General features: G+C 40.4%; 1 protein-coding gene across 5 annotated transcripts in view; it reads left to right on the forward strand.

The window, feature by feature from the left end:
- Positions 1 to 22276, forward strand: part of SEC11A (SEC11 homolog A, signal peptidase complex subunit) — a 44902-nt gene that overhangs the window by 17752 nt on the left and 4874 nt on the right. For 3 of the 5 annotated variants that reach the window (XM_005560387.4, XM_005560386.4, XM_065548362.2), the window contains exons 2-4: positions 6206 to 6315; positions 10268 to 10417; positions 17039 to 17158. In XM_005560387.4, the coding sequence (XP_005560444.1) occupies positions 6206 to 6315; positions 10268 to 10417; positions 17039 to 17158 (380 nt within the window). Of the gene's footprint in view, positions 1 to 6205; positions 6316 to 10267; positions 10418 to 17038; positions 17159 to 17917; positions 17956 to 22276 lie in introns of all 5 variants that reach the window. The other 2 variants (XM_005560388.4, XM_005560391.4) reach the window with 2 other exon arrangements.

A 22276-nucleotide genomic window follows, 5' to 3' on the forward strand; every position in this document is an offset into this window, starting at 1 on the left:
TATTAATAGTTAGCTTGATGTGGTTAGATGATATGAGGTTAGGTAGCTGCCACCTTATTTCTACCAGTACAGAAAGAGACAACACTTGTTTTCTGATTATACACATTCCTAAGCATTCAGACATAGTGATAAAGAAAGTAGGGGCTAGGGAGGCAATATGTTTGACTTTTGAGTAAAGACTGTTGGCAAGAAAAGAGGGATAAAAAGAAAGGGAGAAGAGTATGACACTTTTCAAGCTTTTGCTCAGATAGAATGTTTGTTTTAGCAAATAGTGTGCTTCTGTGTAGGTTTTGGCTTGCAGATTGACTTAGCAGTATACAAATAGGTACGTTTTAAGGAACATACCAGTTATACATAATCAGAAACTTTTAACCTTTTTCTCTAATAATAATGAGAAAGACGATCTTGATGATTAGATACATTTCACAATAATGATTCCATAATAAATGCATTGTATGTCTGAGGAAAAGAAAAAGGGTAATTATGGATGGGATCGTGACCTCCTTGCAAGGACATAAGAAATCATATATTTTAACTTGTTCATTTTTATTTTATTATTATTTTTTGAGACAAGGTCTCGCACTGTTGCCCAGGCTAGAATGCAGTGGTGCGGTCACAGCTCACTACAGCCTCGACCTCCTGGGCTCAAGCAATCCTCCCACCTCAGCTTCTTAAGTAGTTGAGACTATAGGTGCATGCCACCACACTCAGCTAATTAATTGAATTTTTTTTTTTCTTTTTTTCTTTTTTAGAGACAGGGTCTTGCTATGTTGCCTTGACTGGCACTTTTCTTTTTTCTTAATTTTTAAAATTTATTATTTTTTGTTTAGAGATAGGGGTCTCACTATGTTGCCCAGGCTAGACTCGAACTCCTGGGCTCAAGCAGTCCTCCACCTTGACCTCCCAAGTGCTGGGATTATAGCCATAAGCCACTGCACCTGGTGGGCATTTTTCTTTTAAATAGCAGTTATCTTATTAAATATCTTATTAGGTAACGTCTGACAACTCTATAACTGAGCCCTTTTGAAAATGGAAATTTTTTTCCTCAACGAAATAGATGTGAACTGATTGACATGCAGGTTTTTTTGTTTTTTTGTTTTTTTAGTTTTTATTTACTTCCGTGTGAATTTTTGTTTTGCTGCCAAAATCTTAATGTGTTTGATAATGGGATATTGCCATAAACCCTGCTAAGAGTATGTATGTAACATTGGGTACATGCAAGTATTACCTTTTCAAAATCACACCCATTCTGAATCCTGAAACACATCTGACCCCCAAGGGTTTTGAGCAAGGGATTGTGGAGCTATATACATTGTAGAATCATACAACCCCTTCCTCAGAGGTTCTGAATTAGGGCCCAGAATCTATTGTCCTAACCAGTACTGTAGGTGGTATTTTTAGTGCAGAAAGTTGGAAAATTGGGTCTTAATTCCTCACTATCTTCTGGTTGACATAATTGCATCTTAGAAGCTAGTTTTCCTACTTCTATCATCTCCCACTCCACTTCTTCAATTCAGCCTTCAGAATAAAAAGACCCATTTTGTCTTTTAAAAAGCCACCATCTTGAAAACGTAGAATTTAGGAGGCCAGAGTTCTAATAGTGCTACTCTGCCAGCCAGTAGATATGCAACCATGAGCATATCGCTTAGCTTCTCTGTGCCTCAGTTTCCTTACCTGTAAATGTGAGTGTCAAAGTAGGTTTCAGATTACCCACGTGCTCACATCACTCCATTACTCAAAAGAATAGCAAATATCTAAGTGTCTCTGAGAAAATGTTCAGATTTCCTTTTGTGGAAATTGATTAATCACATTGATTGAGTACACCATGCTTCATTGGAATGCTTGAAATACAGTGTTCTGGCCATTAGCATGGACTTAAAAAAATAAACCTAAACAGTTTAGTTTTGAACAGGTGATACTTGCATATACTAAAAACGGTAAAAACGTGAAGTATGTGTATCAGAACATCTTTTCCTTCCACCTTGACTCCTGGTTCCTCTTCCCCAGTTTCTTGTCTGTCTGTTCAGAGATTAACTTTGCATTTATAAGAGTATGAAACTTGAAACGTTTTTATAAAGTATGCAGGAAAAACAGGTCAATAATTGTAGGGAGAAAATAGAAAATGGTACAAGAGAGCTGGATTCCTCATCACAATTGTGTTTATTTTTTGAGACACAGTCTTGCTCTGGCACCTGGGCCAGAATGCAGTGGGACAATCATAGCTCACTGCAGCCTCTACCTCCTGGGTTCAAGTGATTCTCCTGCCTCAGCCTCCAAGGAGCTGGGACTACAGGCACGCGCCACCACACCCAGCTAATTTTTCTTTCTTTCTTTTTTTTTTTTTTTTTTTTTTTGAGATGGAGTTTCACCCTTGTTGCCCAGGCTGGAGTGCAATGGTGGGATCTCGGCCCACTGCAACCTCCTTCTCCCAGGTTCAAGTGATTCTCCTGCCTCGGCCTCCCAAGTATCTGGGATTACAGGCATGTGCCACCAAGCCCAGCTAATTTGGTATTTTTAGTAGAGATGGGGGGTTTTTCCATGTTGGTCAGGCTAGTCTTGAACTCCTAACCTCAGGAGTTCAAGGAGATCTGCTCGCCTTGGCCTCCCAAAGTGCTGGGATTACATGCATAAGCCACCGAGCCCAGCCTCTGAATTTTTTTTTTTTTAATTATCCACATCTCTGTTTAATGTTCTAAGTTTTCCTGTACCTTCTTCTTCTTTTTTTTTTTTAATGCGGAGTCTTGCTCTGTCGCCCAGGCTGGAATGCAATGGTGTAGTCTTGGCTCACTGCAACCTCCACTTCCCGGTTCAAGCAATTCTCCTGCCTCAGCCTCCCAAGTAACTGGGATTACAGGCATGTGCCATCGCGCCTGGCTAATTTTTGTATTTTTAGTAGAGATGGGGTTTCACCATGTTGACCAGGCTGGTCTTGAACTCCTGATCTCGTGATCTCTAAAAGTGACCTCGGCCTCTAAAAGTGCTGGGATTACAGGCGTGAGCCACTGCGCCCGGCCTTTTTTGTACTTTTTTGTAGAGATTAAGGTCTTGCTTTCTGGTCTGGAACTCCTAGGCTCAAGTGATCCTCCCACCTCGGCTTCCCAAAGTGTGGGGATTACAGGCATGAGTCTCTGTGCCTAGTCCCTCGTTGTACATTTTGAACGTCATGCATTAACACCCTAGTATGAAAGTAAACAAACAATTAGTTTTTAGAATGGTTGGGGTAAATATCAGAATAAATAGCTAGAAGAGATGAAAATGGTGACCTGCCATGGCTAGGATATTGCTTTTCTTTTACATATTCTTGTATGTATGTGTGTATAGTGTTTTGATAAAAATTACAATTGGTTTAAAAAGGGAAGAAGTAGAAAATGTAGATGATCAAAATGAAATAAATAAGAATTGCCTAGTATTACACCCCCAAATATAACAACTAACATTTATTTTATTTTCTTCCTTTTTATTATTATTTTTTTTTTGAGACAGAGTCTTGCTCAGTTGCCCAGGCTGGAGTGCAATGGTGCGATCTCAGCTTACTGCAACCCCCGCCTTCTGGGTTCAAGCAATTCTTGTGCCTCAGCCTCTTAAATAGCTGGGATTACAGGCATGTCCCACCACACCCAGCTAATTTTTGTGTTTTTAGTAGAGATGGGTTTCGCCATGTTAGCCAGGCTGGTCTCCTACTTCTGGCCTCAAGTGATCTGCCCACCTCAGCCTCCCAAATTGCTGGGATTACAGACGTGAGCCACTGCACCTGGCTTCTTCCATTTTTTTCTACACATTTTTTGGAATTTTTCAGAAAAATTGAAAGAAAGTACAGGGAACACCTGTAATCTGTCACACAGATCCAACAATTATTAGCATTTTTGCCATATGTGTTCTATGTATACTTATGTGTGTGTGCACATATAGAATTTTTTTTTGCTGAATCAGTTGAAAATGAGTTGCAGATAATGACAATTCACCCCTAACTACAACTACTAGCCAACTACTACTAATATGCATCTCTTATGATAAGGACAGTGTTCTATATAACCACAACACCATTATCACATAATTTATCACATAATTTAAGAAAATTAGAGGCTGGGTGCAGTGGCTCACATCTGTAGTCCCAGCACTTTGGGAGGTCAAGGTGGGTGGATTGCTTGAAGACAGGAGTTTGAGACCAGTCTGGCCAGCATGGTAAAACCCCGTCTCTACTAGAAATACAAAAATTAGCCAGGTGTGATGATGCATGCCCATTGTAATCCCAGCTACTTGGGAGACTGTGGCATGAGAATCACTTGAACTTGGGAGCAGAGGTTACAGTGAGCTGAGATCATGTCACTGCACTGCAGCCTGTGTGATAGAGCAAGACCCTGTCTCAAAAAAAAAAAAGAAAAGAGAAAAAAGAAAATTAACATGAATTTCCTAGTGTCATTTAATATTCAAATCATATTTTGAGTTTCGCCAATTCACCCCAAAATGTCTTTTATAGTTCAGATTTTTTCTTACGCTTTTTTTTTTTTTTTGAACCAAGATCCAGCCAAAGTTTGTGTATTATTAGAACTGAATGAGAAGGAAGAAAAAAACAACAAAGAAACCAAAGTTTGTGCATTATATTTGGTTGTTATATCTCTTTAGTCCTTTTTAATCTAGAACAGTCTTCCACCTTTTTTTCCATGACATTGAATGACATTGGATTTTTGAAGAGACTAGGACAGTTGTGTAGAATGTCCACAAGCAAATCTTATCAAAAGTGACCAGGCATGGTGACTCACACCTGTAACCCTAGCCCTTTGGGAGGCTGAGGTAGGCAGATTGCTTGAGCCCAGGAGTTCAAGAGCAGCCTGGGCAATATGGCGAAACCTCTTCCCTACAAAACATACAAAAATTACCACATCTGGCTACTCAGGAGGCTGAGGTAGGAGGGTTGCTTGAGCCCAGGAGTTGGAGGCTGCAGTGAGCTGTGATTGTGCCACTATACTCCAGCCTGGGCGACAGAGTAAGACCTTTTGAAACTTTTGTTTTTTCACTTTATATTACTAATGTTTTGTTAGATCCACAGGTTCAGTCCTGTGTTTAAGTTTCTTCATAGTTGGACCTTAATATGCTTTTTCAGATCTCTCCCAGTACTTTCCAGTACCAGCTTTTTCCTTTTAAACTATTTGCCTTGGTGTCTGGTCATCCTGTCTATGCTTTTTCCAGCCTTGGCCCAAAACAGTTAGCTCACATTATTTCTCTTATCTGATTTGGTAATATTTTTTGCCTTTTTCCATACGTTCTGAATTTTCTTTATTTGAAATTGAAATGCCTTCTGGTGTTTTATCCGATTATTAAAGTCACAGAATTTTAGAATTTGTGGAGTACTAGAGATTTAGTAAGAAAGCTGACCTTCAAGTCTTGACTATGTGACTGATAAGCTATAGGACTTGGTGAAGTCTCCTCTTTATGAAACAGTTTCCTTAACTGTAAAATGAGAAGGTAGAGTTAAATGTCATTGACTATTCCCATGATTATCAAGGGATAAATATGGTAGAAAAGTAATAGAGGGCCGGGCGTGGTGACTCATGCCTGTAATCCCAGCACTTTAGGAGGCGGAGGTGGGCAGATCATTTGAGGTTAAGAGTTCGAGATCAACCTGACCAACATGGTGAAACCCCGTTTCTACTGAAAATACAAAAAAATTAGCTGGGCGTGATGGTGCATGCATGTAGTCCCAGCCACTCGGGAGGATGAGGCAGGAGAATTTCCTGAACCCAGGAGACGGAGGTTGCAGTAAGCTGAGATGGCACCACTGCACTCCAGCCTGGGTGACAGAGCGAGAGCGAGGCTCCAAAAAAAAAAAGAAAAGTAAAGTAATAGAGGAGTTCAGCAGCAGAGACAGATTACTGTTGGCTGGTAAGTAGCATGGGTATGATTGAATTTAAGCTGAATGATTATGGAGCCCAAATGAAATAACTTTTGTGAAAGGTTCTTAAAATAATATGGTTATATAAATGTAACTGATGTTTTACCAAACAAAATGGAGCAGGGTGCTTTGGCGAAAGAAGGGGTGCCTGTTTTGATATGCTGATGGCATAATTATTATAGTATGTTAAAGAATGTCTCAGAACTGTAGTTGTCCTAATAGTACTGCTTGAAACTTTCAAATTGTTACCGCTCTCAATTGCTTTCCAAAGTGGGTATAATGGTGGATCTGATCTCTTCTCTTTTGTTCTTGCAGCTCTATTATCAAGTCCTAAATTTCGGAATGATTGTCTCATCAGCACTAATGATCTGGAAGGGGTTAATGGTAATAACTGGAAGTGAAAGTCCAATTGTAGTGGTGCTCAGGTAACAGTTTTTCCTTTCAAGGCATGGAATTGCATGGCATTACTTGGGAGAAAAATTGAGATATGAAATAACTGGTATATCATTCCCTTAGAAACTACTGTTTTCCAGAAAAGGGCCTGGAAGAAAATTAGTCACTACTTCTCAATTGTAAGAAATTCTCAGGCTGGGCGCGGTGGCTTATGCCTGTAATCCCAGCAATTTGGGAGGCTCAGGCAGGCGGATTGCTTGAGCTCAGGAATTTGAGACTAGCTTGGGCAATGTGGTGAAACCCTGTCTCCACAAACAATACAAAAATTAGCGGGTGTGGTGGCATGCACCTGTAGTCTCAGCTACTCGGGAGGCTGAAGTGGGAGGATTGCCTAAGCCCTGGAGCTTGAGGCCTGCAATGAGTTGTGATTGCACCACTGCACTCCAGCCTGGGCGACAGAGCGAGACCCTGTCTCCAAAAAAAAAAAAAAAAAAAGAGAGATAGAAAAGAAATTCTCACTTTGTTAGGCATTTCCATTCAGAACCCCAAAGGGCTCATGACCGTTCTACAAAAAGGTTACCATGTGAGGTTTCTTTTTGTCACATCCCTTAAGAAAGTGTCTCATTGTACTTTATTTTCCTGAAATTGTTCTGTCTTTTTATATTCCTCACTTTGATACACCAGGCCTGATATTTAGTTGTTACTTCATTAGATGTTATAGTACTTCCACAAATTAAAGAGTTTTTCTGTAGCATGTTCTCAGTGTCAGTATAGAAGAATCACTAATTATTTCCAAGTTTCCTGCTGACCTTTAAATATCACTTCTAAACTAGACTCCAGGAATTTTGAAGGCATTAATACCATCTCTTATGGTGACAAATAGTACTGAATTTTTTTTCTCCACTCTGCTTCCTTCCCTATCTTTGCACTCATACTCTTAGTGAATTTTTTTTTTAAAGATGGGGTCTCGCTCTGTTTACCCAGGATAGAGTGCAGTGGCGCCATCATAACTCATAGCAGACTCCACCTACCGGTCTCAAAGGATCCTTCCATTTTAGCCTCCTGAGCAGCTGGGACTGCAGGCCTGCTCCACCACACCTGGTTAATTTTTTAATTTTTTTGTAGAAACAGTGTATTAGTCCATTTTCATGCTGCTGATAAAGACATACCCAAGACTGGGCAATTTACAAAAGAAAGGTTTAATGGACTTACAGTTCCACGTGACTGGGGACATGGCAGAAGGTGAAAGGCACGTCTCATATGGCAGCAGACAAGAGAAGAGAGCTTTTGCAGTGGAACTCCCCTTTTTAAAACCATCAGATCTCATGAGACTTATTCACTATCACCAGAACAGCACATGAAAAACCCGCCCCATGATTCAATTACCTCCTACCAGGTCCCTCCCACAACACATGGGAATTCAAGATGAGATTTGGGTGGGGACACAGCCAAACTATATCAAATAGGATCTCACTGTGTTGCCCAATCTGGTCTTGATCTCCTCGGTTCAAGCAATCCTCCCACCTTGGCCTCCCAACATGCTGGGATTATAAGCATGAGTCACCATGGCCAGCCACTCTTAGTGATTTTAAAACCCAATTTAGTAACTCGTTTTTAGAGAATTACCACTTGGTTGTTTAATTGAAACATTACAGGCTGGGTGTGGTGGCCCATGCCTGTAATCCCAGCACTTTGGGAGGCTGAGGCAGACAGATCACTTGAGGCCAGGAGTTCAAGACCAGGAGTTCGAGGCCAGCATGTTGAAACCCCGTCTCTACAAAAAATACAAAAATTAGCCGGGTGTGGTGGCAGGCGCCTGTAGTCCCAGCTACTCAGGAGGCTGAGGCAGGAGAATCGCTTGAACCTAGGAGGCGGAGGTTGCAGTGAGCAGAGATCGCTCCATTGCACTCCAGCCTGGGCGACGAGCGAAACTCCGTCTCAAAAAAAAAAGAAAAGAAAAGAAACATTATAGTTTTGTCAGATTTTGGGCTTAATTTTGTAAGCCCAAATCCTTTCTGGAGATAATGGGCAGATTTAAAATAAATTGAATTATTAATATTATCTAGAATTGAAGTAATAGTACATTAACATTATCTAGACTCTAAGTAATAGTACTTAGATTACTCTTTTTTAACCAAATTATTGAGAGATGATTGACATACAAAAAGCTGTACATATTTAATGTATACACCTTGATTAATTTGCAGGTAAGTATATTCCTGTGAAACCATTACCACAATCATGGAAGTGAATATATTCATCACTTTCAAAAGTTTCCCCCCTTTCTATTTTTTTGTGATAAGAACATTTAACACAGGGCCTCCCTCCATCGCCCAGACTGGAGTGTGCCATCAAACCTGGCTAATTTTTATTTTTTATAGAGACCGAGTCTTGAACTCCTGATCTCAAGTGATCCTCCCACCTCAACCTCCCAAGTGCTGGGATGATAGGCTTGAACCATGGTGCCTGGCCCCCAGTTTCTCCTTCTCCTTCTTCTCCTCCTTCTTCTCCTCCTTCTCCTCCTTCTTCTCCTCCTTCTTCTCCTCCTTCTCCTTCTCCTTCTTCTTCTTCTTTTCCTTCTCCTTCTCCTTCTTCTTCTTCTTCTCCTTCTCCTTCTTCTTCTTCTCCTCCTCCTCCTTCTCTCTTCTCCTTCTCCCTTCTCCTCCCTTCTTTCTTCTTCTTCTTCCTCCTCCTCCTTCTCCTTCTTTCTTTTTTCTTTTTTTTTTTTATTTTGAAAAAGAGTCTCACTCTATTGCTTAGGCTGTAGTACAATGGCACAATCTCAGCCCACTGCAACCTCCGCCTCCTGGGTTTAAGTGATTCTCCTGCGTCAGCCTCCTGAGTAGCTGGGATTACAGGTGTGCGCCACCATACTCAGCTAATTTTTGTATTTTTAGTTGAGACTGGGTTTCACTGTGTTGGCCAGGCTGGTCTCGAACTCCTGACCTCAGGTGACCTGCCCACCTCGACCTCCCGAAGTGCTGAAATTACAGGTGTGAGCCCCTGCACCTGGCCGAGATTTTTTAAAAGTTCCTCAGGTCATTCCAATGTGCAGCAAAGTTTGAGACCCATTGCTATATCCCTTTACATAGAGGGATGAGAGTCTTTAAACAAAAGTGTTTGGAGTTTGTACTTATTCCCGCATTGAACTTTATTTCTTGTCTTTCTATTGTTACTTAAGCTGTTGTTATAGAAAACCGGAGCTTGAGTTTCTGAAAAATACTGATGGGCTACTTCTTGTTAGATAAAAAGGAGTTCATAAATTAGTGCAAATATCTTAGGACCTTTTTAGGACTTGGTGTAGGATGGAAGAGGTAAGAGGTAAGAAGATACTCTGTAGAAGTTAGTCTTACTTATTACCATAGAATTGAATCTTTTCTTGGCTTCTGAAATTCTTAGGCAAAAATCTCTGCTTATTCCTTGTTTTTTTTTTTTCTCTTTTTAAAATAAGTAAATTGATAACACAAGCATTATCTCTGTGGCTGACAGTTCTTTGACTTGATGAGCCATTTTTCCTTCTAAATGAGTTGAACCTGTAAGGTCATCTTGGCTGTTATCTTTATAAATGGCAGAGGAAGATGATCCAGTTCTAATTTGCATATTTGAATATGTTTAGTGTTTTCAGATGAAGTGAGAATAAGGGCATTGTTTTAAAGTTCATTCTTTTATATTCTGTTTGTCATTTGAAATTTTAAAAGGTTAAGGAATTAGTAACACTGACCTTTTCAAGATTTAAGCTTCTTTGAATAGTAATACTTGAAATGGAACTAGTCAGTGAAGGTTAATAACTAAAAATCCTTTGTCGTAACTTATTAGTCTGAGGAAACCATATTTTGAGAACAATACACATTTCTGTTGATATAGTTGTTAAAGTATTGAGTATACTCCAGAAGTGATATTTTTTATTTTGTTGAATATCTAATTTGGAAAGTACGTTTAATCTCATACTTTCTTTTTGCTATTATATTCTTCTTTCCCTCCTAGTGGCAGCATGGAACCTGCATTTCATAGAGGAGATCTTCTATTTCTAACAAATCGAGTTGAAGATCCCATACGAGTGGGAGAAATTGTTGTTTTTAGGATAGAAGGAAGAGAGATTCCTATAGTTCACCGAGTCTTGAAGATTCATGAAAAGTATGTGCAAAGTATATCATCTTTGTTTCTAACTGCTTTTGTTTAAGTGTTTGTGGTATTTAGTTTTGATAGCCTAAAGACTATGAAAGAGTGAGGAACCTCTAGGCCCTCTTCCAGTCCATTTGAAAGTTTAGTGAACATTTTGAAAGCTGTAAATAATTATTTATTGGTTCATATTTTTCCCTGAAGGTTTTTCCTGGTTCCCTTTTACTTCCCAACCTGTCAGTGACTCTGTATATAATTCCAAAAAACTATGACATAAAGATAGATCCTAAATATAATCTTCTGGTTGGGCACAGTGACTCATGCCTACAATCCCAGTACTTTGGGAGGCCAAGGTGAGAGAATGGCTTGAGCCCAGGAGTTTGAGATCAGCCTGGGCAACATGGTAAGATTCCTTCTCTGATAAAACAAAACAAAACGAAAAAGGCCAGGCACGGTAGCTCACGCCTGTAATCCCCGCACTTTGGGAGGCCGAGGTGGGTGGATCACCTGAGGTGAGGAGTTTGAAACCAGCCTGGCTAACATGGTGAAACCCTGTCTCTACTAAAATATAAAAATTAGCCAGAGTCTGTCTCAATAAATAAATAAATAAATAAATAAATAAATAAATAGCTGGGCGTAGTGGCATGTGCCTGTAGTCCCAGTTAATTGGAGGACTGAGGTGGGAGAATTGTGTGAGTCCAGGAGTTTGAGGCTGCAGTAAGTCGTGTTTGTGCCACTGCACTCCACCCTGTCTCATAAAAGAAAACAAAGAAATGAAAGAAAAGGGAGGCATTCTGGATGACACACAGACGAGAAGTGAAAGAGTAGGCATGATTTAGGTTCTTTTTTTTTTTTTTTTTTTTTTTTTTTTTTTTTGAGACAGTTTCCCTCTGTTACCCAGGCTGGAATGCAATGGTGCTATCTCGGCTCACTGCAACCTCCGCCTCCTGGGCTCAAGCGATTCTCGTGCCTCAGCCTCCTGAGTAGCTGGGATTACAGGCATGTGCCACCATGCCCAGCTCATTTTTGTATTTTTAGTAGAGACAGGGTTTCACCATGTTGGCCAGGCTGGTCTCGAACCCCTGGCCTCAAGTGATCCACCTGCCTTGGCCTCCCAAAGTGCTGGGATTACAGGCATGAGCCACTGCACCTGGTGGATTTTAGTTCTTGAATATGCAAAAGCTCTCTGTAAAAACTATCTTATTTTTACCACCCTATAAAATTGGTTTTTTTCCTCTGCTTAAAGAAGAAGGAACTGTCAACCATTGGTTTTTGAAATTCCTGTAAACATTCTAGTTTAGAAGAGTTCTTTCTTCATTGGTGAAATAAAGATGTGACAGCTTTTTTTTTTTTAATAAAATCCGATGTCAGTATGTATGTGAAAATACTATAATTTAAAGTGACATTATATTATTGACTGAGAAGGAATAACTTAAATTTTTAGACATTTTTTTGGGGCCAGGAGCGGTGGCTTGTGCCTGTAATCCCAGCACTTTGGGAGGCTGAGGCGGGCAGATCACCTGAGGTCAGGAGTTCAAGACCTGCCTGGCCAAAATGGTGAAACCCATCTCTACTAAAAGTACAAAAATTAGCCAGGTGTGGTGGTGGGTACCTGTAATCCCAGCTACTCAGGAGGCTGAGGCGGGAGAATCACTTGAACCTGGAAGGCTAAGGTTGCAGTGAGTTGAGATCACGCCACTGCATTCTAACCTGAGTGACAGAGTGAGACTCCATCTCAAAAAAAAAAAAAAAAGAAATTTATTTTGGAATTATAGAGGCTTATTCAGTGCAGATAGTGTTTTCCAGATTCTCAAAGTGGATTTGTGTTGTTCATTCTCAGCAATGCCTGTTATGAACAAAGCTGAACCAACTTTCCACTAAATATATCAGAGAGAATCAAACTGAGCTCAGGCCTTATTTAAGCTGGAGGAAAATTTCTCCATTTTTATTTATGATTATTTGAAATTGAGTGAGTTTGCCTGGGCGTGGTGACTCATGCCTGTAATCCCAGCCCTTTGGGAGGCTGAGGCGGGTGGAGTGCTTGAGCACAGGAGCACTAGACCAGCCTGGGCATCTAGACCAGATGGTGAAACCCTGTTTCTATAAATACAAAAAAAAAAAATTAGTCAGGCACGGTGGTGTGCACTTGTAGTCCCAGCTGCTCAGGAGGCTGAGGTAGGAGGATCACTTGAGCCCAGGAGGTTGAGGCTGCAGTGAGCTGAGATCATGCCACTTTATTCTATCCTGGGCAACAGAGTGAGACTCTATCTCAAAAAAAGAAAAAAGAAAAAGAAATTGAATGAGTCATAGACTTCAGTTTAAAACTGTTTCTGGGCAGATTCATAGACAGATAATTTTTAATTGGAAAATCCTTAAATTTTTAAAATAATTGTGTAAGAATTCTGATGATTTTAAATATGGTACTTATAATCTGGGGTTTTTGGTGATTTATTTCAGACTCTTGAGATACCTTCAACTTGCAGGCCTGTGTAGATATTAATATTCAGAAAATTTCAATTTTCTTTTTTCTTTTGGGGAGACTGAAATATCTGGTCAGAGTTACCATTTGTGTTTTTTTTTTTTTTTTTGAGACAGAGTCTCGCTCTTTCACCCAGGCTGGAGCACATGGTGCGATTTTGGTTCACTGCAACATCTGCCTCCTGGGTTCAAGCAATTCTCCTGCCTCAGCCTCCTGAGTAGCTGGGACTACAGGCGCCTGCCACCATGCCCAGCTAATTTTTGTATTTTTAGTTGAGGCAGGGTTTCACCATGCTGGCCAGACTGGTCTTGAACTCCTGACCTCAAATGATTCACCCACCTATGCCTCCCAAAGTGCTGGGATTATAGGCGTGAGCCACCACACCCAGCCCCATTTGGTTTAATAGTATTAATGTTGCTCTTAAATATGGGGACAAATAATATTCAAAATGTATGTAGTTAGTAAGTTCATCCTATAGGAGGTGTATTAGTCTGTTCTCATGCTGCTAATAAAGACATACCTGACACTGGGTAATTTATAAAGGAAAGAGGTTTAATGGACTCACAGTTCCACATGGCTGGGGAGGCCTCACAATCAGAAGGCAAAGAAGAAGCAAAGGCATGTCTACGTGTCGGCAGGCAAGATAGCATGTGCAGGGGAACTCCCATTTATAAAACCACCAGATCTCATGAAACTTATTCACTATCACGAGAACAGCTTGGGAAAGACCTGCCCCCATGACTCAATTACCTCCCACTGGGTCCCTCCCATGACACATGGTAATTATGGGAACTCCAGTTCAAGATGAGATTTGGGTAGGGACACAGCCAAACCATATCAGGAAATATTATAATTGGATGATATTGAACACTGGCATGTGATTACGTATTTGGAAAGAGAAATTTTACCATTGGGTGACTTAATCCTTAGCTTTGCTTTTCCCATGCAGATGGATACATTATTCTGTACCCATTTAGCTTTTGGGGTCTTATTTTTTCTCATCTATAAAGTGGTATTTCCTTCTTCCTAATTTCACAGTATTGTGATGGGTGAATTAAATTCTAAACTCTTTGATCTCCCTAGAAGTAGATAATATTAAATATTTGGTCCTTGTTCCAGCAAGGGAAAATCCTATGTAAATATACCTTCATTCAGTATTTTGAGCCTATGACTTGTGAAATGCTGGAGTAGGACTTAATATGTCTAGTAAGATCAGGTGCAGTGGGTCACACCTGTAATCCCAGCACTTTGGGAGGCCGAGGAGGGCAGATCACCTGAGGTCAGGAGTTCCAGACCAGCCTGACCAACATGGTGAAACCCTGTCTCTACTAATAATATAAAAATTAACTGGGTGTGGTGGTGCACACCTTTAATCCCCGCTGCTCGGGAGGCGGAGGTTGCAGTGAGCCCAAGATTGCATCGTTGCATTCCAGCCTGGGTGACAAGAGTGAAACTCCATCTCAAAAAAATAAAAAATAAGTCTAATAAGAGCTGGTTGCCACCAGAGAATATTTGTGTCACCACTAAGTAGATGAAGGATATCTGTGCTTTTTAAAAAAAGCTATAGTGGTGTCTCCTGATTACATCCCAGAAGGGGAAATTGGGTGTGTTAATATATTTGTTTGTTTGTTTTGCCAGCAAATCAAGTCTTTGGGAGTAGTCCAGATCTCTCTAGCACCCTTTCCTTTTTCTGGGAAGTTCCCCATTTCCTGGGTTTTATCTCCTCATATCTGATTTGCCTTTTCTGCATGTGTGGAGTTGGTATTGTTTTCTGGGTTGAATTCACTTTTCCTTCCTGCTGCTCCTGACTTTCACTCTTGCAGTGAGCCCCTCCTAGCACCTGTCCTCTTTTACTCTTCAGAATTTTTCCTTTATTCACTTACTGAATTGTCAGCTACAGATTATTTTTCTCTCTATATTTGCATTTTTTCTAACTGGAATCTTATTTTTAATGTGACTGTTTGCACTTAACCATCTTTGGTGTTTGCAACACCTCCCAAATTAGTTTCCTCTGCAGATTTAACATCTAGTGAGCCAGTTTCTGACTTAGAATCTAAGTGGATATTAGCCCATAGAAACCTGAAGCTAATTTTCTTCTTTCTACTGCAGTGGTCAATCCAAATGCACTTGAATTAATTTTCAGCTAGGCTTTATCAACTGTAAAATATACTTTGCTTTCAATTAAATTTTAAAATTACTAGAAACTTCATGGTTCTTTAGTAGAATTAAACTAATAATTTTCTGATCAAGCAAATGCTATTCCTGGCCAGGCATAGTGGTTCATGCCAGTAATCCCAGCACTTTGGGAGGCCGAAGTGGGCAGATCACGAGGTCAGGAGTTTGGGACCAGCCTGGCCAACATGGTGAAACTCTGTCTCTACGAAAAATACAAAAAAATTAGCTGGGTGTGGTGGCGGGCACCTGTAATCCTGGCTACTTGGGAGGCTGAGGCAGGAGAATCGCTTGAACCCAGGAGGCGGAGGTTGCAGTGAGCCGAGATCACACCATTGTACTCCAGCCTGGGCAATAGTGTGAGACTCTGTCTCAAAACAAAACAAAACAAAAAAACAAAATACTGTTCCTGTAAACCGTGGCATATCTGAAGAATTGAAGTATTTCTTCTTTTAAAGCTAACATTTTTTCCTAATATAAAAGTAACTCATGTTTGTTGGAGAAAAAAGAAGATAAAGCTAATCTAAAGAAAGCCATAGATAGCCACTGTTGATCCACTGATCTGTTTATACATTGGTCTGTATTATTTTAGATCTTGTCTAATACCTTTTTTTTTTTTGCTTTTATTTTCTGAATTTGGGGAGTTTCTGACATGCACAGAAGAGTATAAGGAACCCCCATGTATCTATCATCACTGTCCCAGTGATGATTAATATATAGTAAATTCTGCTCCTTCTCTACTCCCACCTCTTTCCCCTCCTGTGTTATTATTATTTGTTATTTGAGACAGTGTCTCACTCTGTCTCCAAGGCTAGAGTGCAGTGATGTGATCACAGCTCACTGCAGCCTCAGCCTCCCCAGGCTCAGGTGATCCTCTCACTTCAGCTGGGACCACAAGTGCACACCATCATGCTCGGCTAACTTTTTTGTATTTTTTGCTTTGCCATGTTGCCCAGTTTGGTCTTGAATTCCTGGGCTCGAGTGATCCACCCACCTTGGCCTCTCAGAGTGCTAGGATTATAGGAGAGAGCCACTGCACCTGGCCAAACAATTCTTTAGTATCATCAAGTTTTTGATATTTGTTCAAATCCCCAATTGTGTCATAACTTTCTGGATCCAGATAAAGTCCTCAGCTGCAATTAGTTGATGTGGCTTTATAGTCTCTTGTTTTTTTTGTTTTTTTGTTTGGCATGGAGTCTCGCTCTGTTGCCCAGGCTTGAGTGCAGTGGCGTGATCTTAGCTCACTGCAACCTCCGCCTCCCGGGTCAAGCTATTCTCCTGCTTCAGCCTCCCGAGTAACTGGGACTACAGGCGCCCACCACCACGCCCAGCTAATTTTTGTATTTTTAGTAGAGACAGGGTTTCACCATGTTGGCCAGGCTGGTCTTGAACTCCTGACCTCAGGTGATCCACCCGCCTCAGCCTCCCAAAGTGCTAGGATTACAGGCGTGAGCCACTGAGCCTGGCTGTCTGTTGTTTAATCTGTAGGTCACTTCCCGAACTTTCTTTGTTCCTTGCAAGTCATTAGTTGGAGAAACTGGGTTATTCTGTAGCTTCCCATAGTCTGTATCTTGCCAATTATATCCTGTGAGATAGTTTATTGTGTTCCTTTGCTCTTTGTGTTTCCAGAAAATTGGTAATATGTATATATTTTAATATAAAAATGAGATTGTACTGAACATGCTGTTTTGTATTCTTCACTTAATAACATTTGTGCAATCTTGTCATTAAATATTCTTCTATACTATTATTTTAATGCTTACATAATATTTGACCTCCTTAATATTGGATCTTTAGTTTGCTTTTAGTCGTTTATAAACAACACAGCTATTAACATTCTTACAGCTCCATAAATCATTATTTCAGCACTAGAATGGTGATAAGATAGCCCAATGCCACAAACATTTTTGGTTAACAAGAACAGATTTTGTGCTTTAAATGCCATGAAGGTATTTGATGACTTGGGTTTCCTCTACTCTTTTAAGGCAAAATGGGCATATCAAGTTTTTGACCAAAGGAGATAATAATGCGGTTGATGACCGAGGCCTCTATAAACAAGGACAACATTGGCTAGAGAAAAAAGATGTTGTGGGGAGAGCCAGGGGGTAAGTATAGAGGGGAGCATCTCAAACTTTTTATATCACTTGAAGTGTGGCCCTCTCAATCATATTATTTGATCATACACAGTTGAATATGGAGATTTGGTTCTGGTTCCACCAAATCACCCTTGTGTCCTTTGAAAATTTTGCTTCTTAAAAAGTGTCTAAAATTTCAGGTATACTACTCCAGAGGTGAGGAACTGGGGTGCAATAAAAGAATAGAATACTAGTGATGAGATGGTGAATTGGATGTGATAATTTTTAAAAATGTGTTTACTTATTTGGTTCACTCAAGAAATATTGGGCACCTTCCATGTGCTCTTATGTCCATACTATGCTAGGCTCTGGGGGTCTAGAGCACTATTAATCCTGCCTCATGAAACATACATTTTTTTTTTTTCTTATTTTTTGAGATTTTTTTTTTCTTATTTTTTGAGTCTTGTTCTGTCACCCAGGCTGGAGTGCAATGGCGCGATCTCAGCTCACTGCAACCTCTACCTGCTGGGTTCAAGCGATTCTCCTGCCTCAGCCTCCCGAGTAGCTGGGATTACAGGCACCCGCCACCATGCCTGGCTAATTTTTGTATTTTTTAGTAGAGATGGGGTTTCACCACAAACATATATTTCTTAAGAAGTACTAAGTCAACAGCTCAAAGTGTTCATCCAAATTAGTTTTATCATGTTAATTTAATCCATAATATTTCTAGTCTTGAAATTGATGAGGTCAAATGAAATTAAAAAGTTATATTAAGCCTGTTTGTTTCAGATTTTATCAGGAGAACAGTTCAGTGGAGGACAGGAATTGTAAGTTGTTGGTATTAAGGAAGTATGGCATTGTTGCTCCCTTAATGTTATTAATAGTATTAACAATAACTCACGTTTATTAGGGCTTATTGTGTACCAGAGACTCATTCTAAGTGCTTTACAAGTATTACCACATTTTAACCTCAGAACAACCCTAATATTCCCATTCTACAGATGAGGAAACGTAAATGAGTTAGGTTATGTATCTAAGATTACACTGATGATCCTAAGTGACTGGCTGCATAGTCCACCTTAACCATCATACAAAAATTACTAGCATAACATTTCTGAAATGGATGGTTGCTAATTCTCACTGGTTAGATGCCACATGGCACTTTTGCCACTGTCAGAACCTCTGCTCCTTTTGACCTAGAACAGACTGTATGGATATAGAGTTATTACACCAGTAAACAGGCCTGAGAAACGCAGTTCCCACAGAGAAGGAAGTATGAGTTGCTAAGTGAAAGCTTCCTCAGTTACAGCATGAGAGATGCTCAGTTTGGGGCCAAAGAGATCAGATCAGAACAGGTATCATTGTGCTTTGCCTGCTGCAGAGCTGTTGTTGTTTTTTTAATATGTCCCCACTTTAAAGAACTTTTCCTTTGATGGAGCTAAAAATACTTTTATAATCCAAATTAAGTCATCAGTGCTTCTGAGAAATACTAGTCCCCATCTTCCTCAGTTCCCAAGATGCTGCTAACGTGGTTATTTAAACTCACCAATCTCTTTGAGTCTTTTTGTTTTTCCTCAGATTATAAATGCACAGATTCATGTAGCAACATAAAGGAAATATCAATAATCAAAAAGCAAAGTCACTTCTTATCTCCTTTTTCTTGATCTCCATAAATATTTATTAACTTTTTGGTTTGCATTGTATTAGCCTTTATGTGTAGAGATAAAAATATTAATATGTACTTTTTTTTTTGCCTTTTTTTTTTTTTTTTTTTTGAGACCAGAGTCTTGCTCTGTCACCCAGGCTAGAGTGTGGGTGGCATGGTCTCAGCTCACTGCAACCTCTGCCTCCTGGGTTTAAAAGATTCTCGTGCCCCAGCCTCCCAAGTAGCTGGGATTACAGGTGTGTGCCACCACGCCCAGCTAATTTTTTATATTTTTAGTAGAGACGGGGTCTCGATTTGTTGGCCAGACTGTCTCAAACTCCCAACTTCAAGTGATCCGCCTATCTTGGCCTCTCAAAGTGCTGAGATTACAGGCATGAATTGTGGCACCCAGCCCTAGTATGTACATATTTATACAAATATAAATGCATTTTGTGTATGAAAGGAGAGTGGTCACACTGTCTTATAACCCTTTTTTACCCAAAAAATCACTACATATTTACAAATCAATGTATTTACCATCATATCATCATTTTCAAAGCTGTATGCTATTCCACTGTATGGAAAGGCCATATACTGTATCCTATGGATATGTAGATAGATTTTATTCAGTCAGTCTCCTGTTGTTAGGTATTCTGATTATTTCCAGCTTTTTTATTGTGAACAATGTTATGATAAACATCCTTGTTACGTGTATCTCAGCATTTCTGCCCAACCATTCTTCAGAATAAATTCCTAGAAGTGAAATTACTGGGTGAAGCATACTCATATGTTAAGGCTTTTGACAAATTTTGCCAAGCCTGTTTCATTTATGCTCCTGCCAGTACAACTGAGTGTTCCTTTATCTGAGTCTTCTTTTTTTTTCTTCTTTTTTTTGAGGCAGAGTCTTGCTCTTTTGCCCAGGCTGGAAAGTCTTGCTCTGTTGCCCAGGCTGGAGTGCAGTGGAGCAATCTTCAGCTCACTGCAACCTCCGCCTGTCAGGTTCAAATGATTCTCATGTCTCAGCCACCCAAGTAGCTGGGATTACAGGTGCATGCCGCAACTCCTGGCTAATTTTTTATATTTTTAGTAGAGATGGGTTTTCGCCTTGTTGGCCAGGCTGGTCTGGAACCCCTGGCTTCAAGTGACCTGCCTGCCTTAGTCTCCTAAAGTGCTGGGACCATAGGCGTGAGCCACCACACCGAGCCTGGGTCTCGATTCTTAAGTGTTCATTACAGCTCTGTTTACTCACTCTGGCCCATTGGTTGGGTAAAAGATGTACCATCCTACGAAAGGTTAGGGGAGATATGCTTTCACTCAAGTAACTTGTCTTCTGGACAATTTTTTAAAAAATTCTGGCCGGGCACAGTGGCTCATGCCTGTAATCCCAGCACTTTGGGAGGCTGAGGCAGGCGAATCACTAGGTCGGGAGATCGAGACCATCCTGGCTAACACGATGAAATCCTGTCTCTACTAAAAATACAAAAAAAATTAGCCAGGCATGGTGGCTGGCACCTGTAGTCCCAGTGACTCTGGAGGCTAAGGCAGGAGAATGGCGTGAACCCAGGAGGCGGAGCTTACAGTGAGCCAAGATCGCGCCACTGCACTCCAGCCTGGGTGACAGAGCGGGACTCCGTCAAGAGAAAAATTCCACACTATTTAATGCTATTTTTTAAATCCCAACATTGAAAATATAGACCATTTTGTAGCTTTTACTTAAAAAATGTAATAGTCTGGTACTCTCTGCATTAAGGAAGTTTCTGTAGAAAAAAAAAAAAAAAAGACCTGAACAGCAGGAGCACAGAATCTTAACTATATAAATTTATTTTCCATTGATTGTACCTCTACTGAGCTTGACAGGTAATGGAACGTAACACTTTCTTTTGTGGCAATTGTGTTTATAAAACACTAAACTGGTATTTCAAAGTCAGGCTGTACCCAAATCTTGAGAATAGAGCTTTTCCACAGGCAAGTCTGTTACTGTAGCACATATGTCTTCATGCTTTTTTTTTCTTGAGACAGCGTCTCACTCTTAACACCCAGGCTGGAATGCAGTGGCACAATCGTGGCTCACTGCAACCTCTACCTCCCAGGCCCAAGCAATCCTCCCACCTCAGCCTTCTCAGTAGCTAGGATCACAGGTGCATGCCATCACACCTGGCTAATTTTTTAAATTTTTGTAGAGATTGGTTCTCCTTGTGTTGCCCAAGTTGGTCTTGAACTCCTGGGCTCAAGCAGTCCCTTGGCCTCCCAAAGTCCTGGGGTTACAGGTGTGAGCCACTGTGCCTGGCCTCCTTTATGCTTTTTTTTTTTCAGACTGAGTTTTGCTCTTGTTGCCCAGGCTGGAGTGTGATGGCATAATCTTGGCTCACTGCACCCTCTGCCTCCCAGGTTCAAGGGATTATCCTGCCTCAGCCTCCCGAGTAGCTGGGATTACAGGTGTGTGCCGCCACGCCCAGCTAATTTTTTGTATTTTTAGTAGAAACAGCTAATTTTTTGTATTTTTAGTTTCACCATGTTAGCCAGGCGGTCTCGAACTCCTGACCTCAAGTGATCTGCCCGCCTTGACCTCTCAAAGTGCTGGGATTACAGGTGTGAGCCACTGCACCCCACCTCCTTTATGCATTAAAAAAAATTTTTTTTTTTTGTTTTTTTGTTTGTTTGTTTGCTTTTTGAGACAGAGTTTCACTCTTGTTGCCCAGGCTGGAGTGTAACAGTGTGATCTCAGCTCACTGCAACCTCCACCTCCTAGGTTCAAACAATTCTCCTGCCTCAGCTTCCCGATTAGCTGGGATTACAGGTATGTGCCACCATGCTCAGCTAATTTTTTGTATTTTTAGTAGAGATGGGGTTTCACCATGTTGGCCAGGCTGGTCTCTCTCTTGTTTTTTTAACAGCTGCACGCTAAAAAAATTTTATGTTGAGTCCTAAGGCTCTAAATTAAAATAATTTTAAAAATTTTTTATTGAGATATAATTCACGTATATTAGAATATAAAATTCACCATCTTAAAGACTACAGTTCAGTGGGTTTCAGTATATTCACAAGATTGTGCAGCCATCACCAGTATCGAATTCCAGAACATTTCTGTCACCCCAAAAATAAAACTTTGTACTCATTAGCAGTCACTCCCCATCCTCTACTTCCTGTAGCCCCTGACAGCCACTAATCTGCTTCCTGTCTTTGTGCATTTGCCTATTCTGGACTTTTTATATAAGCAGAATCATATAATATGTAGTCTTTTGTGTCCAGCTTCTTTTCATGTAGCATAATGTTTTTAAGGCTTATTCATGTTGTAGCACGTAGTAAAAACAATTTTAGAAAATGAAACTAATACTGAACCAATTAAGTATTAATAGGGTGATTTCTTTCTAAACTCAGGAAGTTGAAAAATTCAAGAGCATCCATTAGTCAACAAGGAGCAGAAAGCAGCAGGAGAAAAGGGTGAAAGATTGGCAGAGGATCGGGGAACAGAAATGTTGACAATGGAAAGAAGAATTAAAAAA

Source organism: Macaca fascicularis, chromosome 7, assembly GCF_037993035.2.
Source record: "Macaca fascicularis isolate 582-1 chromosome 7, T2T-MFA8v1.1".
NCBI classification, from domain to species: Eukaryota; Metazoa; Chordata; class Mammalia; order Primates; family Cercopithecidae; genus Macaca; species Macaca fascicularis.